The sequence below is a fragment of the Chlorocebus sabaeus genome, chromosome 10 (assembly GCF_047675955.1).
Source record: "Chlorocebus sabaeus isolate Y175 chromosome 10, mChlSab1.0.hap1, whole genome shotgun sequence".
Lineage (NCBI taxonomy): Eukaryota > Metazoa > Chordata > Mammalia > Primates > Cercopithecidae > Chlorocebus > Chlorocebus sabaeus.
This window is the reverse complement of record NC_132913.1, coordinates 55,760,926-55,780,560: the sequence shown is the minus strand read 5'-3', so window position 1 is coordinate 55,780,560 and position 19,635 is coordinate 55,760,926. Positions and strand designations below refer to the sequence as shown.

General features: G+C 42.4%; 1 protein-coding gene and 1 long non-coding RNA gene across 9 annotated transcripts in view; one reads left to right on the top strand and one right to left on the bottom strand.

Moving 5' to 3' along the window:
- CERS6 (ceramide synthase 6) overlaps positions 1 to 14,108 on the bottom strand; it is a 317,758-nt gene extending 303,650 nt beyond the window's left edge. For all 3 annotated transcript variants that reach the window (XM_007965259.3, XM_007965260.3, XM_073019784.1), the window contains exon 1: positions 13,608 to 14,108. In XM_007965259.3, the coding sequence (XP_007963450.1) occupies positions 13,608 to 13,777 (170 nt within the window). In that variant the 5' untranslated portion in view covers positions 13,778 to 14,108. The remainder of the gene's footprint in view (positions 1 to 13,607) is intronic.
- The window catches only part of LOC119625348 (uncharacterized), a 132,891-nt gene continuing 127,354 nt past the window's right edge, over positions 14,099 to 19,635 (top strand). For 5 of the 6 annotated variants that reach the window (XR_012094213.1, XR_012094214.1, XR_012094212.1 and 2 more), the window contains exon 1: positions 14,099 to 14,330. This is a non-coding gene — a long non-coding RNA (uncharacterized lncRNA). Of the gene's footprint in view, positions 14,331 to 17,681; positions 17,830 to 19,635 lie in introns of all 6 variants that reach the window. The other variant, XR_012094215.1, reaches the window with a different exon arrangement.

Below are 19,635 nucleotides of genomic sequence, written 5' to 3'. Positions count from 1 at the left end.
AGAGTGACCAGCTGTTTCAATTTTCCCTGGACTGGCATTTCCTGAGACAGTCTCAAACAAATCAGAATGAGATGGTAACTCTATAACGGCACTGCCAGGGTTCCACGTCAGCCAGGCTCTGCCAGGACCTGAGTGAGTGGCAGAGCACAAGTCACTTCATTCATCTCTTCAGGCTGGGTATCTTCATATCTAAAGTGGGAGGTGGAGTAGTATTTTTATCTCTGCCAGTATTTCTCAAAGTGTGGTCTTCTGGTCACCTGTGCCATAAAACAGTGTCTGACAGCAGTATTGCAATTGTGGGGGCGGGTAGGAACAGTGTGCCCTGGTGGGGAGGAGTATTTTATCACTTCTATCAATTCTGTGTTTATAATTGGCTTCACATGGTGCCAATAAAAAGACTAACTGTCAACCAATTTTTAAAAATTCTCTACAGCTAATACATCGCTTACTGCATGTACCCAAAGCAGATCAAACCCACCATTCCCCACTTCAGGACACCACTGTTGTCTAACCCACAATGGACTTATAGATCTCTGAACGAGTAAGTTTCAATTTCCATTTTCAGTAGAAAGTCTACGACCCTAAATGATGACTGAATTAAAACGGGCAATTTTTAGTAATTTGTCGTTATACAGCATTGTGGTTTCATCTTTGCCTTACTTCCTCATTTAATAGACAACCCACCACAAATGTCCTCTTTCATCACCCTAAGATGTCTCTAACAAAGCCTTAAGAAATGAGCAGGTTTGTTAAATTATTTACATGGCTAACTACTTACAAATTATATTTAAACTATGCAGAGCTGGAAAAGTGCCTATAGTTGAAAGCAGGTGCAAATTCCTTCTGAACTAATTTAGTCAGGCTAGGTTCGCCACATTCACGCCAATGGAAGTTCCAATTTGGGGGTGTGGGTTTATTTCTCTTAAACAAACAAAAAAAAATACATACATATATTACTTTCAGCTAATTTTGAATGTTTCTATTTTCATAAATTTGATCCCAATGTCAGTAGACTAAATTTCTTTTTTTCTTTTCTTAAGGATCAAAATAAGATAATCCACTAGGCTTAAAATTCTGAAATAAATCAATAAAAGTCTGTCTTGAGGCTATCCTATTTCTGGGAGGCTCTTATTAGGAAAAATGTTTCTGAGCTGTCTAAATAGTAATGTACACCCTCAGCAAAGTGCATTACATGAGTGTGAAGTGGACACAGCCCCATTCTTCACTAAACTGCTAGGGGTGTTTTCTGCCAGCTACAAGAAGAAGAAATAAAATCTTCCTCAGGAAAAAAAGAGAGAGAAGGGAACAGAGAATAGGGAAAGTAAAACTCTGTACACAGACAGCCCTAACTGGGGAAAATGGGGATCTATACAGAAATGAGGTCTATGGTAAACGTCTACGATGTAAAGATAAGGCCAGTGAAGTCCCATTTCTGGAAATAAGAGTTCCAACAAACACTCAGAAAGTGATTCTGTATGTGTGTGAATAAACCTGAAGAACAAGTAAGCACTGCTTCACTGAGCTAGGCACTGCCCTAAACACAATGCATGTATTATCTCATTTAATCCTCACAGCAACCCTATGAGTTTCAGATGAAAACTGAGCTTGCAGAGATGAATTTGTCCCTAGACCAGCAGCTAGCAAGTGGCAGGACCAAAACACAGCCTAGGTCTTAAGTCAATATAAATGCCAAACTTGATGTGCGCCATTACTAGTGGTCAAATACCCAATCAATTTTCCCTTGAGACTGTGTGCAATAAACAACTATCATCGGGGCTAGACCAGGGGCAGTAAGTAGGTGGAGATATCTGCATATCACTGAAAGGCAGCTTCCAGAGAAAACTCCACCCAGAGGGAGACCATCTTTGGGAATGGGGGTCTCTCTCCAAAGGCACAGAAGCCAGAGCAGAGGCTAGGCTCTCAGTGGCACACAGAGGCCCCCCACTTGTTTAATACTCCACCATTAGAAATGGTTTTCCACAGGTTCCCAGTATACAATCCACATCATTAACTGTTAAGAAAAGGCTTAAAAGCATCCTCCTCCCTAAACTGGTACAGTGCTGAAAAGATTGGGGTTTCACGGACTGTCTAAAACTCTAAATATTTACTCTTCAATAGAACAAGTAAATCCTCCAGGTCCAGCATCAAAAATGTAAACAGGCCCTACTGCTTCCACAAGCTGTACCCTGACCCCATGTCCTTGGGCCCCCACACATGTACCCATTTATTTTGTTTTAGAAAATCAAATTACAGAGCAGTATTTCTCAAGCAGATATTAAATACTGTACTCTGGTATCAATTATTTTCTACACAGTGTGTATTTTTAAGAACCAGGTTTCACTGAATCCCCTTATGTACACTTTTGCAGAGAGTGCTCAATACTGCAAAGGGGCATACTCTCCATTTTACAAGAGGACACCAAATTAGAGAGAATACGTTGTCTATTACTGCACAGGTGATAAACAGCACTGTTTGAATTTAAACCTGAATTCCGTAATCTTTCTGATATCCCACCCATTTTCCTTTCAATTATAGCTAGAAATATACATGTCTATTAATTGCAATAGATAAACAAAATAGCAACATAATTGAAATATACTATTATCAAGTCTATCCATGCAGTCAAAGATGTACACACACCCTCTGACATACAAAGCCCTTTTCGTCTCCCATTTTCCATAAAGCTCAAATGACCGATTGCCTTATTCTCAGTTTTTCTTCACTCAAGCTATTGTGTCCAAAACTGCCACTCTGCTTAAACCACCAAGTTACTTTATACTGCTTTGAAATGGTGAGCTATTAAAACAAGATCTACAGGGCCACTTAGACCAGCTGGCAGCTTTTACTCTGATACTTGCCAAACTGTCCCTGGACAAGATTTTAGATAGTTTTCTAAACACCCTCCCCCACTCTTAACTCTACGCTGCTCCTCTTCTCTCAAAGACTTCCCTGTGTCTTTAATAAAGGGTCTGTACCAGTAATAACAAGAAAGAAGAGAGGAAGTGACAAAGAAAGAAGAGAGGGAAGGAGGGTGGGGGAGGAATCCAGGAAAAGAAAGAAAGAAAATACAATCTTAGTCACAGCTTCAGGAGAGCAACAGTAGCTTTGTAATCTGAAAATCTCAAAGATAAGATGTGACATTTATGTAGACAATGGCAAGTCACAAACAAATATTATTCTTAGGTCACTGTGTGAAAAAGGTTACCTAGTAAAGGAATGCATCTCTCCTGCAATTAAAAACCATTTGTGTATCTCTAACCTCAGGCTTGTCAAAAACAAGCCCCACAATCCAATTCTAAATTATAGTAATAAAAGCAAAAGTAGGAATAGAAGGCACAAGTGGTCCAAGAGAAGTCCACTTTGAAGACCAGTAGAGAGATAAAGGAAGTTCTCCTTTAAAAGAAGAGAAAAGAAAAACAGCACTGCCCAAAACATTCTTACAGATGAATTACGGAAAGCGGTATTTTGTACAATGATCAAACATTAGAATAAACTTCAAAAACTACTGTTCAATAACATGTACCTGACTGCTTCCAATCAGATTGTTTTTATAACACGCAGCATTTGAGAAACATCACATTTAAGTATTCAAGTGTTTGAATCATTTGCTTGTAAAATGCATGGAAAATTAAACTGAAAGCTAGGGAGGAAGATGAAATCTGATCTTCACTCACCCAGAGCTTCCATAGGATATACCTGTGGCCTAGGCTGCTAAGGAGAGTTTTATCTCATTATCCTGGTTTGCTTTAAATGGATTGTGTACTTACCAGGTGACTTGGCTTTAATCCTAGGCTCCTCTGAAACTATGCAATGTGCTTTTCTAAAGACACTTTGCTCTCCTCTTCTATACATGCAGCCAGTTTACTATTATTAAGTTGTCATATTAACAAATGGACTTGAAATGATATGTTCAGTTCAAGTGCCTTCTAAAAAAAACAGGATACTTAAGAGCTCTCTGGGTTTAAAACCTTCCTTCTATCAGCCCTCACCTCCCACCCACCCATGCCAGACAATTCTGGAAAGAAGAGGCGCTCTCCTAGATTTGAAGGGAATTAAGCAGTATTAAAAAAAAAAAAAAAAGCAGTGCTTGATGAACTGAGATCAACAGAACTGGGATGTTTGTTCCTAACTAGAAAAATGTCAAGCTAAGAAAATGAAGGCAGTAATTTCTAGTGACCTTTAAAGTCAGCAAATCTTCGATTTTTTTTTTTAATTGTGGTAAAATACACATAGCATTAACACTTACCATCTTAACCATTTTTAAGTGCATGTTCTATGTCATTAAGTACATTCAGATTGTTGTGCAACCAAGACCACCATCCAGAACTCTTTCCATCTTGCAAAACTGAAACTCTGCACTGCCCTCCAGCACCTGGCAACCATCACTCCACTACCTGTGTCTACGAGTCTGACTACTCTAGGTACTTTAGATAAGTAGGATCCTACAGTATTTGTCTTTTTGTGACTACTTTATTTCACTAAGCATAATGTCTTCAAAGCTCATTCATGCTGTAGTAGAATTTCCTTCATTTTTAAAGATGAATAATATTCTATTGTATGTTGCTATGGTCTGAATGTTTGTGTCCCCCCAAAATTCATGTTGAAACCTAATAACTAAGTGTGATGGTGTTAGGAGGTGGGGCCTATGGGAGGTGATTAGGTCACAAGGGTTGAACCCTCATGAATGGGATGGGTGACCTTAGAGAAGTGGCCCCAGAGCCACCTTGCCCCTTCTGTGATGTGAGAATACAGTGAGAAGGTGCCATCTGTGACCCAGAAAGTGGGCCCTAACCAGATGGTAAATCTGCTCACACCTTGGTCTTAGACTCCCCAGCCTCCAAAACTGTGAGCAATAAATTTCTCTTGCTTATGAATTATCCAGTCTACAGTATTTTGTTGCACCAGCCCAAACAAATTGAGACATATGTATATGCCACATTTTGTTTCGCTGTTCATACATCAGTAGACACTTGGGTTGCTTCTGCCTTTTGGTTATTGTGAATGATGAACACGGGTATACAAATATATCTTTGGGACCCTGACTTCAAATCTTTTGGGTGTATATCCCTAGAGATAGCATTGCTGTATCATATGGCAATTCTATTTTTAATTTTTTGAGGAACCTCCATAGCAGTTGCACCATTTTACATTCCCACCAACAGTGCACAACAGATCCAATTTGTCCTTACCCTAGCCAACACTTGTTACTGTTTGTTTTTTTTGTTTTGATAGCAGCCTTCCTAATCGTTATCTCATAGTGGTTTTGATTTGTAGTTCCCTAGTGATTAGTCTAATAATAGTAAGTCTTTTTTTGTTTGTTTGTTTGTTTATTTTGACATGGGGTCTCACTCACACAGAATTTAGATAATCTATTACAGGAGTTTTTGTTTTTTTTTTTTTTTAATTTAGGCTCTATCCCTCTTTCCCTCATAAAGACCCGTTCATTCTTGATGCCTCAGTCTTCCTCCCAGCCCTTTTTCTCTGCCTCACTCTCCATAATGAAGTATCACTACCAGTTACTTCATCATCCTCTTGAGTGTATTCCTTCCACTATCTAAAATCTGAGAAGCTCCCTTCCTGATGATGGTGACTTAGCATGTGGGGAAGAGTCGGGAGGAAGAAATAAATAAAAGAGTATAAGGCCAGACGCAGTGCCTTATGCCTGTAATCCCAGCACTTTGGGAGGCCAAGGTAAGCAGGTCAGTTGAGATCAAGAGTTGGAAACTAGCCTGGCCAACATGGTGAAGCCCCATCTCTATTAAAAATATGTAATCCCAGCTACTTGAGGGGCTGAGGCATGAGAATCTCTTGAACCTGGGAGGCAAAGGTTGCAGCAGCTGAGATCTCACCACTGTACTCCAGCCTGGGGAACAGAGTGAGACCCTTGTCACAAAAAAAAAAAAAAAAAAAAAAAAAAGTATAAATATGTGATCAGAGAAATAGACTGAGATAAGACCACTCTGCATTAAAAAGAAAGAAAAAACCTGAAGGCCATCAATTTCTTACAGAAAAAAGATAAAAACTACATCTCCTCATCCCCATAGGAAAACATACCTGAATTCACAGAAAATGAAATACCAATTATTAATAAATATTTGAAATAAGTTTATCATCAGCAATATAAGAACACACATTATAACAGTAACATTGTTTTCAATTCAAAGCAAAAAAAATTTTTTTGTTTTGAGACAGGATCACGGTCTGGCGCCCAGATTGGAGTGCAGTGGCGTGATCTCGGCTCACTACAACCTCCACTTCCCAAGCTCAAGTGATCCTCCCACCTCAGCCTCCCAAGTAGCTAGGACTACAGGTGAGCAACACCACATCTAGTAAATTTTTGTATTTTTTTTTGTAGAGACGGGGTTTTGCCATGTTGCCCGAGCTGGTCTCAAACTCCTGGACTCAAGCAATCCAAACTCCTCAGCCTCCCAAAGTGCTGGGATTACAGGCATGAGACACGGTACTCAGCCCCCAGATTTTTTTCCAATGATAATAACCTATATTCTGATAAGGAAATACGAATGGGTATAATCTTTCTGGACAACAATTTGGCAATTTGTATCCATCAAGAACACTAAAATATTTATCCTTTTGGGCTCAGAAATGCCACCTCTAGGAAACATCCCTTAGGATATCATCAAGAATTAAAAGACATACAAATAAACTGGAAATGGACTAAATACCCAACAAAAATATGAACACTGCTTAAGTAAATTCTGGTATAACTATAGTATACAATAGTATATAGTCATTAAAAATATTTTTAAGCAAGTTCAATTACATGGAAAGTATTCAGATTATATCATTAAATGGCAAAAGGCTACATATAAAAACATATATATACAGCATGATTTCATGATATTTACTTTAAAATAGGAGATCACCAAAATTGTTAGATCAAGAAACCTAGTTCCAAATTCCTACATTGCTATTTTAAGTTATATAAAGTTAAGTGTATTTCCTAAATTCTCAATCCTAAATTTCATCCATAAAATGGGGAAAAATTAGTATCCACCTTACAGGGCCTGACAGGGGATTAAATAAAGTAAACCATGTAAAGTAATAAACTCATTAAGGAATAAATATTAGTTGTTACTATTGTTTCCAAAACTTTAAAAGTTGTTCATTAAAAATGGCAGTCATTCAAAATAGTCAAACATCAAACAAAATAAATGGTAAGCACCAAGTCATAGCTTCAGACCATGCACCCAAATATCCACAGCATTAGTAACAAGAAACCCCAAAAAGACATTGTAAGAATCCCCCTGACCCGCTGCAGTGACTCACACCAGCAATCCCAGTGCTTTGGGAGGTCGAAATGGGAGGATCACTTGAGGCCAGGAGACTAGCCTGGACAACAAAGCAAGACACCATCTCTACCGAAAACAAATTAAAAATTAGTCAGGCATGGTGGTGCCCACCTGTAGTCCTAGCTACGGGGAGGATGAGGTAGGAGAGTTGTTTGAGCCTCAAGGCTATAGTGAGCTAAGATTATGGCACTGCGCTCAAGCCTGGACAACAGAGTGAGGCCCTGTCCCAAAAAACAAGTAAATAAATAATCACCCTTTTGCGTTCAATCATGCCACAGTATAGGTGTCAATAAAGATTATGGTGTCAGGAAAGAGAGACCAAAAAAAGCTTATGAAATCATTTTTAAAAGGTGGCCAGGAGGAAGAAACCAAAGAATAAAATCTTAAGAATAAAGATTCTCAAGGCATTGCTAATATGAAAGGATCACTGTGCTATACGAGGCAATCCTGTTTACCTTAAAAAAAAAAAAAAAAAGAAATGAAAAATGGTTTCTAAGAAAAATTAAGTGACACAACTAGACATACAATCTGGAACCCCAGTATTCTGACTCAAGGGTGTTTAAGAAAGTAATCAAAAGAAGATGAGCGAGGAAAAAACTAAAATTTTGAGAGTCCCGACTATGTAAGAAATAAATAAAAAATCTGGTTTCACCTGGTGATAAGAGGAAGAAATGTAAGTGGATGCAATAACATTTGAAACTTTTAATATACAACACGGGCCTCGGTTCTGGTGTTCAGCACCAAGGTTCAATCAGGTTAGTAAAATACAAGAGGGCAGCCTGAGGATAGTGCAGTGCAGCAATGTCTGACTGGTATGCTGATGGAAGAAACTCACCTGAAACCCCATTTTCCCTCTGCTGCCACCTGTCCTTCCCCATCACAGAAGAGCAACCACTTCTGAAACACTTTACAACTAGGAATCCAAGAGAAAATTAGCCCTGTCCATAGAGAATTCAAATATTTGCAACAGAGAAGTCATAAGTGAACGCAGGGTATTAATTTCATAATCCTAGATGACATTAGATCATTGCGGTAATTTAAAATTATCTCACCTACCTCCTCCACCACTCTAAGGCACTGCCCCTTGACAGTAACGTTATGCCTTTTATCCACAAATTAACCTATAACAAATAGCCAAACTACTGCACTGTGTAAATTCAAAACTTTTTATTTTACTAGATGAGAAAACTGTACTAAGTTCTGCAAAGAATGCCAACCCTCTGATTTCAGGTTGTTTTCCAACAAAACATCCACTGTCATTCAACCTTCCTATCCCACTCAGAAAGTATGAGAAGCTATGTATGTCTGCAGCCCACTTTTTTTGGTTTTGTTTTTTTGAGACAGAGTCTCACTCTGTTGCCCAGGTTGGAGCGTGTAGTAGCACAATCACAGCTCACTGCAGCCTCAGGCCACCGCACCCGGCCTGAAGCCCACTCTTGCCTCACACACTAGTCTCTGGCAAAGCAGGTATCCATAGTTTCAATGTGAATCATGCCATATAACTTAACAAGCTAAATAAGGAACACTCATAGGGTTGAATATCCAGCACTGATTGCATGAGAAAACCATGGTTGTATACAAGTTGTTCTCAAACACTCTTTAAAAATATATCAGATCAGTCTCTTCATTACAAGGTACACTATAGGAACACTGAGGAACAAATTCCTTCAGTAATGAACCTCACCTGATACCCCACTGTTTCCTGGCAGTCATTCACACACGCCCTTCCTTTCCCCCTAAGTATCAGCAGCCAAGAACATGCTCTCACACATTCTCATTCATTCATTCATTCTCTCTCTCTCTCTCTCATAGACACACACATACACATTCTCATTCATTCTCTCTCTCTCTCTCTCTCATAGACACACACATACACATTCTCATTCATTCTCTCTCTCTCTTGCAACTATCCTCAAAGGCCTCACCCAAGGCTAGTGGACAATAAATCTAAAAGAAAAAGCCTGCTGGCCAGACATTCCCTCAGACACAACTGAGACCCTGTCGTTTCTTGAAGGTTTCGGACAGCAGATCATTCTTGGGCTGAGTGAGTGAAGCCAGACTTTGCTGTCAGCCTCGCGAAGGATGACACTCCTCAAATAGCCCAGCATTTTGAGAGCCAATCTGGCAGGAATTAGCTTCTCCTTCTTACCCAGTCACCACAAGAGGTGCCAGGCCTACTCTGGGTTCTACCTAAAAAAGGTCTAAGGAAACCAACAATTGCTTTCTCTGTAGAATCTTTGTTGGTTATTCTGAAATACTGTAGCTTTTTGGAGCATAAATGATAACAGCCCAAATTATTCTTTTGACTCAAAATACAACTGAAAAATACAAGAAACAAAACCATTGACTACAATATTTCTGTGGGAAAAAAAAAAAAATCTCTTGGCCAGGTGCAGGGGCTCACACCTATAATCCCAGCACTTTGGGAGGCCGAGGTGGGCAAGTTGCTTGAGCCCAGGAGTTTGAGACAAGCCTGGGAAACATAGGGAGACCCCATCTCTACAAAAAATAACAAAAAATTAGCTAGGCATGGTGGCATGCACCTGTGGTCCTAGCTACTCAAAAGGCTGAGGTGAGAGGATTGCTTGAGCCCAGGAGGTGGAGGTTGCAGTGAGCCGTGATCATGCCACTGCACTCCAACCTTGTTGATGAAGGGAGAACACGTCTCAAAAAAAAAAAAAAGACATTCAGCCACTTCAAAGTTTCATCAGATAATAATTAGTAATCTTCAAGCACAGAAGATCCACAGGAATCAAAGAATCAGAAGGGTGAAAACAACAAGTTACAAAGGCCATTTGCCTCTACACATAAATGAGAAAATAAACAGAGATAAATTAGGAGGCTGCCCCAGTGTAAGTTTTGACTAGAATTTGAGTGTTCTGATTCCCCATCTACACTTTCTGCATCTCTCCTAAATCCACAGCATTAAAGTTAACATTTGTAACAACAACTCAAAAAATTTTTATTTCTAAACAGAGAATCAGCACGATTTCCACATTTATAAATACCATAGCAAAACACATTTTTGAAAAAGTGAAGTTGGAAGAAGCATTTATTATAGTTCCTGAGGATGGCTTACTGAATCTAAACAAGCATTAAATCAAAAATAAATCAAACAGATGACAATGGTATATTATTAATAAATAACATTTTGTTCTTTGTGATCAAATTAACAACATAATATAACAGTATACAATTTTTATTCTAAGAGAAACAGCCCAGTTGGGGAAAAAAAAAAAAAAAAAAACACACACACACACACATACTTTACTCTGTCAATCAACTGGTTGCTACAGTGGTCCTTCTGGTCCTTAGCCAGAGTTAAGTATGATGTAAAGGCTATGCTAAAAACCACCAAGCTTTGAGATCTTCACAGACTCAGCCAAAAGTCATTGACCTTAGGCTGCCCCATTTTTTACCAACCATGCTGGGCTTCCATATTGCTGTCCATATGCTGTCATAAAGCGACATGTTCTAGCTACCAATGCCTCCACTATCAACACCCCAACAGCCAGGATGAAAAAAAAAGACAGGACTGTTTAACTGGGCAAAGTCCAATTCAGTCAATTCTTTGATATTTCTCTTCATAGAGAGAAATACCTAAGACTGAGAAGAAGGCATTCAAATTCATGATTTTAGCCTCAACAAGGACATTACTGACTTCACTTAATGTAAAATAAAAACTTGGATAAACAGGTATTTCTTAGGTATGGTCTCAGCTTTGAAATAAATGACAAAGCATAAAAGGAGAAGAATCTTGAAAGAATTATTCCTATTACAAAAGCATTTCATTCTACAAAGGGATTCACAACAGGCTTTTAAAATTATCATATACATTACAGAATGCTGCAAAAGAAAAGGATGTATATTCAATATGCTAGAAGGCTATTGAAAGTGAGTTGTAGCAGTGATAATATTGAATGGTTCTGTTTTATTGATTCAGGCCCTTGATGGTTGCTACTGAGATGAAGGTCACAGGTTGGATCCCACAATATGTCATTTAGGTTTGAGAAAAGGAGAAACATGCAGAACTTCTAACTGTAGATACAACTAAATTGTGGATTTTCAGAGAATTGAAAAGGTCTGAAGGGTTAAAGACAGAGCTGTCATAGGAAGAAACAAAGTAGACAGTCTTCCAAAAGTCAGTAGCATTCTGTGACATATGTGCCATATTTGATTATTATTCTGAACATTAACCATAAACTTTCACTTTCCATACAGGCCATTAAATCTCTTCTACTTAGATCAATGGCCTGAAGGAAACTGACCAACTCACTTTATATCAATATGAGGACATTTGCTGTGACTGACAATTGAAAGCAGCTCACCCCTCTATGTAAACTGTAAGTCGAGTCATAGGATTATGGAAAAAAAGAAAGAAAATAAAAAATGTTTAGAAAGAGGAAAAATGTACTTCCGATTTTCAACTATTACATTAGTGTTTATCTTTTTAAAAGTAGAGACAATCTAAGTACCAAGCCATCTCCATTCTAACAAATTAATTTTTTTAAACACAGTGAACAGCCTGGAATCAGCATAGAGAAGGAGGATGTCAGGAAAATTCAGCTTTTTGTGCACAGATCATGCTTTCGTTCTCCAACACATAAGACTGCACATCTCTTTCAAATGCATTAGCTATCTAAAAGTGAGCCCAGCCAGAATTTATCAGACACAATTTATCAGAATTCAGCAATTGTGTGTAGATCCCCTACTATGTGCCAACATAGAGCAACCTGCTATCCCTGAGTCTGCTTGTTTTTGGAGAGACTGCAGAACTGTATAGAGTCCATATTTTCTGTAACCAAACATTTGCTCTAGAAGTAACTCTACACCTGCAAACACACCCACTTTTTTAAAGTAAGTCACAGCACTGCTGTGACTTTCTTGATTCTTTTTTTTAATAGGATCAATGACACACGTGTATTAGATTCCAACAATTTAAACATAGGTCTTTAAGTCTGTTGCTTTGTGCATGTCAATTTCTGCAGGCGAACAGCTGGCTTCGTTTTCAAGCAGCAATATTGTCCAGTGAAAAATACACCTTTCTGAAACAAAAGATACTTTTTGTCCTCATGAAGCTTTGTTGCCTCTTCTAGCAGCAAATGACTCAAAAGACGTGTTCTGCCATCCTCAATAGCGGTTTTCAGGCAAAGAGGAACAGCAAATGAGGTACCAGCAAAAGCTTAAGGAACAAAACCAAGGTGAGTTGAAGGCGGGGAAGAAAGGCGGAGTGGAAGCGAGAAATGCAATCTAAACTCTACTTTGTGATCTAAGAAATTCAGCCTTTACTGATGAATTGGGCAGAGGAAGGGGAGGGTACAAGAAAGGGGAAGACAGTATTTTCTGTTACGAAGAAAAAAAAAAGTGTGCTGCTGTCCCGGTTTTCTTTCAGTAGCAGCACCCAGAGAATGCATGGCAGGCACAATCTCGTTTCGTGATGAAAACGGATTCCATGAGAATAACACAAGTTTGTATGTGACACAATGGAGATATCCAACCAAACCGAGAAACTATACAATTGTATGACAATTCCTCAAAATTTTAAGTGCCTTCGAATGCCAAAAAAGAAGTTTATAATTATTCATAGGACAGGGTTATCAGTTTAAAATGACCATTTGCAGGATGTGCACCCGTCCTGTCATATCCTATTTTAAAGAAACCGCTAATGACCTGAAATGCTATTATCCCCTATTTGCCAGGACTGTGGGCCTGATAGTGTCACGGATAAAAACCAAACAGCGACCAGAAGCCAAGAAGTCCCTAGCGAATTCTTTTGAAGCACAACCCCTACAATCCATGTGCCGGAGCGTAAAGATTGAAGTGTGCGCGGTTCCTCCTCCCTCCGGGCCGCTTGTCCGGAACGTTCCTGGTTGTCAGGTGGGTGGCGGGGGCCCCGGCGGGAAGCCCTGCCTGGCAGCCTTGCGTGGCGCGCCGGCGGACAGGAGCGAGCCCCGCGGAGTGCCGCGAGTCCCCAGCCAGACCACCGCTCACCTTTGTTCGCCTGCCCTCGCCGGGAGGAGGACACAGCAGGGCCCAGGAGGACAGGGGGCGACCCTAACGATCCGCGGCTCCTCCCCGGCGCCCGGGAGGAAATCCGTGGCAAGCCAGACCCTTTCTGGCTCCCAGAAAGCCAGCTGGGCAGGGGGGTCAGCAACCCCTCCCCAAACACAAAGGTTGGGAAGCGTGAACGCGAGCGTTGGGGGCGCGGGGGCGTGCGCCAGAGAGCACGCGAGTGTGCGTGTGCGCGCGTGTGTGTGTGTGCAGGGGGAGGGGAGGAGGGGCTTCAGCCCTTCTTACCTCTCGAAGATGAGCCGCACCATGAAGATGCAGAAGGCCAGGGGAAAAGCGAGATAGAGGTCCTCAGCCTGCGGGAAGGTGGCCTCCTCCGTGTTCTTCAGGTCCGCCCAGGTGACATTGTGCGGGAGCCAAAACCTCTCGTTCCAGAACCAGGCTAAGATCCCTGCCATCTTGCTTTGTCCACTCCTGTCCTGCGGCACCCGCAGCCCGCCAAGCTCTCCACCGCGCAGGGCGCCCGGGGATGCGCGCCCAGCTGGCCCCGAGCCTGTGCCGCCGCCGCCGCTCTCGCCTGCCGCCGCCGCCGCCTCCTCCGCGGCCGCTGCTCTCGAAGGCTCGCGGCGAGCCCCGGTTCTCTCCTCCCTCTGGCCGCGCTGGGGAAAGGGGCCGCCTCGCCCGTCACATGGCAGCTTGGGCCGCCCGCCCTGATTGGCTAGTCTTCGCGTCAAACAGCGAGGCACACACGCGGCCAACTCGCCCACGCCCGGAGGGCAGGGCGCAGTCGCTGCGCCCTGGGCGCAGGGGCACCTCTCCGGGCAGTGTCGCCCGCCCCTGTTCTCACCGCTCTCTCGCTTTGTGCTTAGGGCGACGACCTGAAGTCAGCCCCCCAAATCCGCCCTAGCCCCCTGGCTTGCTCGCACATGCTCAGAACGCTGGCTCCTGCCCCGCTGGGGTTTCAGGGCTCTCAGTCCTCTTCCAGTGCACCCGGAGGCGGTGGGTCGGCAGGTAGGGGCTGCGGCCAAGCTTCAGAATCAGCCCTGCTCCAGGAGGAAAGCAAAAGGAGAACGAGGGCGGGGGGAGGGAGGGGTGTGGGGGACGGGGGGGGGGAGCAAAGAGCAAAGGAGGAAGTAGGAGGGAAAGGATCCTCCACTCCCGCGCTTGGAGAGGCAGGGTGAAAAATCAGGAACTGAGGCAGAATGGTTTGGCAAGAGCCTTCTGCCTCTGCCCCACGCCTGCCTTTCCCCAGTCTTTGACTTTCCGGCCTCTTATACTGCTGCTTCTCATCAAAGTAGCTCCCCCAGGGAACAAGCCCCCCTACATGGATTTATGAGGTGGTACAAAAAATTAGGCACTTAATTGCTATTTGATTATTGCTACTTGATGACGATGATGATGATGATGGTGATAGCAACTGCAGCGTTCTGTAAAACCACCCCTTTCAACTAACCTCTCTGAAAAGGCTGCTAGACCACATTTTGACCTCACAGATCATGAGAACCTCCACTGTGCTACTTGGCAGGCTCGTTATTTCTGCCTTTTGAATCTGAAACCTTTAAGGCATTAGGCCTGTGAGGCCTAACGCAGGCACCTTCCCTCCCGCAATGCATTTCCCCATTGGTACAGGAGCCATGTGTGAATTTGTTCCATGGCCCATGTATTCCTGGTTCTGGGACATTTTTGTTCATTTTTCTCACATTCATTTTCTGCCTGGTGCTGCCAGTAAGCTATACTGAACCTTTCCAATGGGCATATAACTGCATACACACACACACACACACACAGAGAGAGAGAGAGAGAGAGAGAGAGAGAGAGAGAGAGAGATTTACTCCTCTTTCCACTCTATCTCTTGAAAGTGAAACTGAAGAATGGCCTATACTGGTACTTCCAATTTCTCTGCCCTCATTTTCTTTTGGACTTCCATTTGGACATGTGTCTCCTCTGCTGCACTGAAACTGCTCAAGGTCACCTGTGATCTTTATGCTGCTAAACACAAAGGTCAGTTCTTATCTTAGTTCATTCTGCTTAGACTAGGTGGCTTAAACAGCAGAATTTATTCCTCACGGTTCTGGAGGCAGGGAAGTCCAAGATCAACGTGCAGGCAGATCCAGTGTCTGGCAAGGATCCTCTTCCTAGTTTGAAAACAGCTGTTTTCTTGTGTATTCTCACATGGCAGAGAGCACAGAAAGAGGAAGCACAGATCAGTGACTTATCTTCTTATAAGGGCACTAATCCCATTCATGAAGGTTCTACCCTCATTAGCTAATTACCTCCCAAAGGCTCTATCTCTGAATTCTATCACATTGGGAACTAGGATTTCAGCATATGAATTTTGGGGGACACAGACATTCAGTTCATAGCAGTTCACAACACCTCTGTCAGTAGTATTTGGCCCAGATGTCAGGTCCTGTATATTGAAACATTCTTGATTTGGCTTCCAGAAACACACTTTTCTGGATTTCTTCCTCCCTCATGGCCATTTCTTCTCAGTCTCCTTCCTGGTTACTCCTCACTTTTCTAACCCTTAGAAGTTCGAGTGGCCTAGGAGTCAGTCTTTTGTCCTCTTCACTTTTCTATCTGAATGTATTCATTTGGTGATTTTATCCAGTCTTGTGGCTTTTAATGACATCTGTATGACCTCCAATGTCATGCCAATAGCACCTGTATTTATATGTCTAGCCATGAACTTTTTCCTGACCTTCTGACTCTTAAATCCACTGTCAATTCAACAACACCACTCAGATGTCTAAAAGCCATCTCATGGCCAAACTATTAATCTTCCCCTTAAAATCTCTTCCTCCTGTAGTCTTGGCTCAAGCCAAAAATGTGGAGTCATTTTTTCCCCTTCTCTCTTTCTCTCATACCTCCTTTCTAGTCCATCCCAAATCCTGTCAGCACCATTTTAAAACCATAATCTCACCATCTTTCACCACCTCCCCTGCTAGCATCTTGGTCCAAACAACCAATAGTTCTAATCCACGTTACTCCAGTAACCTCCCAACTCCCAGTTTCACCCTTTGCCCCTCTACAGTCTATTCTCAGCCAGTGTGGTCCTATGGAAATTTGTCAGATCACCCCTGGGTGAAAACCCTGCTTCTTCCCCATCCCTCCCAAGTGAAAGCCAAATTATTCCAATGGCCTGTGATATTTGGCTCCATATTAACTCTGACTTATTTACTCTTCCCTCTCCCTCACTCTGCCTGAGTCCACTCTGGTCACCCTGCCCTTCCTGGGACACACCAGCCATGCCTTAGAGCCTTTGTGCTTGCTTTTCTCTGTCCCTGGAACTCTTTTCACACAAATATGCATGTTTGTTTTCTCCTGATGTCATTTTCTCCCTGAAGCCTTCCCTGGCCACCCTAGTTAATCTACATCCCTCACTCCCCACCACCCCTCCTCCTATCCTGCTTTGTTTTCCTCCAAGGCACTTACCACCATCAACACAAGATACACTGTACCTATATCTTCATCAATCACCCACACACACATGCACTAAAATGTAAGCTTCAGAAAGTTAAAAGATTTGCATTTATGTTATCAAGTGTTCTATTCCTAGCACTTAAAAAAAACTGCCTGGCACATGGTAGATACTCAATAAACTATTGAATAAATGAATCAACATTACTCTAACCCCAAAAAGTCTTCTCAATGAGAAGAAAAAAATCTGAATAATTGTGTTAAATGTGTATATATCCATGTTAGACTCGTGTGAAGAATAGTGTGGGCATAAAGAAGGGATTGGTCAATCCAGGGGTGAGGGAGGTGAGGTGTCATTGAAGTGAGTCTTCATTCAGGAGTAGAAGTTGCCATCACCACTCCAGACCATGCGGCCAGCTTCTTAGTAACACTGGAATATGCGCTGGCACCAACTGCATTCTCGTAGGCCATAGGCAGAGGTTTGTTAAGACCTCTCACCGTCTTTGTGTCCAAAAGTCATGTCATGGTGGAGCCTAGCCTTGTGGGCCAGTCAGACTTCCTCTGTGACTACCCCAGGTTTCTCATATCACTCCCGTCTGTATGACCTGATAGTACCTTGCCTCCTACTCCATGGCTTATGTGCTCTCCGGCAGCTCCTTCTATGTCCCCAAGCATGTATAATAGTGTTGGTGAGTTAATGCCCTGAGATCTGACTTTGATCATGGGCAATGAAGACAGTGAGTACATTTTAATTCCTTTCCTCCTCACCCCTTGGACACACCCAATGGCTTCAAACAGCCTCTCTGAAAATATCCCCGTCATTTTATTGCAAGGTTGTGACCCACTCAGTAACTCACCCCCTGATACAAACTCATCATTTTATTTCAAGGTTGTGACCCACTTGGTTATTCACTCCCTTATATGTTGTCTCCTCTTTCTCAGCTCACTCTCCTTTTCTCTCATTCCTGCTTCCCTGAAACTACACTTCCCTGAAACTTAGAAGCTAAACTAATAGGAGAGGAAAAGATAATGTGGCTCTCCCATTCGTCAACTCTGAGGAGGTGGTGGGATTTCAGGAACATTTTGAAGGGTGAGTTTCGTTGGACAGTAAAAAGAGGATTTAGTACTTTCTATGAATCTTCCATAAGTTCCTTTGTTTCTAAGAACATGTCAATACCCTCCTGTGTGATTTGTGCATCAACAGTACCTGTCTTGACTGTCACTGACTGTCATTAGGCTCATATGAGATAACATGTGAGAAAGGGCTTGTAAACTATTCCTCTCTATATCCATGTACGGTTCAACAAACACCTACTCCTTATCTGTCTAGTAGAACTCCTCCAGCCAATGGCTCCTTCCTACCACTCTGCATCTAAATGGTTAACCCAGAAACATAATAGAGTAAAATATCATTCCAAATATGATCATATTTTATTGGTCCAGGGATGGACAGTTGGCCCAACATGGCAATAAAAGTCCTTTTTCAGGTGTTGTGAGTCGGGTCAAGACAGTCTTTCTCTGGACGCTTAGATTCAAGGATTCAAACTCAGAAGCTCTTGGCCCCCTTGCTTCATTACACAGCTAGAAAAAGCAGAAGCTAGTCTATAACAAGAGAAAAAAATAAAGCAGACCTGTAGAGTTAAGACCTGTAGAGTTAAAGGTAAGAGACACACAGGGAGTCCTGTTGGCATTGGAGCTCCAGGTTCCATTTAATACCTAGGGGCCAACTGTCTTCTCATCCTTAAGTTCTGTGAAACAGCCTCATATCTCGATAATTCCACTTTTGGGTTGAGTTGCTGCTATTTCAATTCGCAAAAGACCCACTATCCAAGACATTAAGAGCACATGTCTTTTTTTTTTTTTTAAATGATGGGGTCTCACTATGTTGCCCAGGCTGGAGTGCAGTCCCACTACTGATCAGCATGGGAGTTTTGACCTGATCAGTTTCCAATCTGGGCCAGTTCACCCCTCCTTAGGCAACCTGGTAATCCCCTGCTCCTGGGAGGTCACCATATTGATTCTGAACTTAGTGCAGACACCCGTTTGGCATAGTGCACTGTAGCCCAGAACTCCTGGGCTCAGGCAGTCCTCCTGGGCTCAGGCAGTCATCCTGCCTCAGCCTCCTTCCCAAACAGCTTGACCACAGGTGCATACCAGTGTGCACAGCGAGAGTACACGTCTTTAACACTATCCTGAGCCCAGCTGAGGCCTTAGGGAAGTTAGTCACAGGAGGGGGATAGCACAGCATACCTCCCAAGAAAGCTACGTTGTAAATATACAAGAAAGACTTCTAATTGTTGCCCCAGGAAACCAAAATACAATTTATGCATCAGACTAATATGTAGCCCAGTGAGAAAGTAAGTAGCTGGTTGGTAAATAGAAGGGACAAGGCAAGAGGAAAGGGGAGAAAAAAATGTGTTCAGGGGAAGTGACACAGTTACAATGCATATTAGGAAAGCATGCTTTGTTTTCTGAATAGAAAACATCAACTGAGAATACACCCTGATTTCCAAGCAACTGGAAAATATCAACAAGGCTGAGCTTTCTCTCTCATTCTCAGGTCCATACCCAGGTCTTAATTTGAGTTCACATTGTAAGCAATTTCCACTTGTTTTGTTTTGTTTTGTTTTGTTTTGAGACACAGTCTGGCTCTGTCGCCCAGGCTGGAGTGCAGTGGTGCGATCTTGGCTCACTGCAACCTCCACCTCCCCGGTTCAAGTGCTTCTCCTGCCTCAGCCTCCCAAATAGCTGGAATTACAGGCGCATGCCACCACACCTGGCTAATTTTTGCATATTTAGTAGAGACAGGGTTTCACCATGTTGGTCAGGCTGGTCTCAAACTCCTGACCTCGTGATCTGCCCACCTTGGCCTCCCAAAGTGCCAAGATTACAGGCG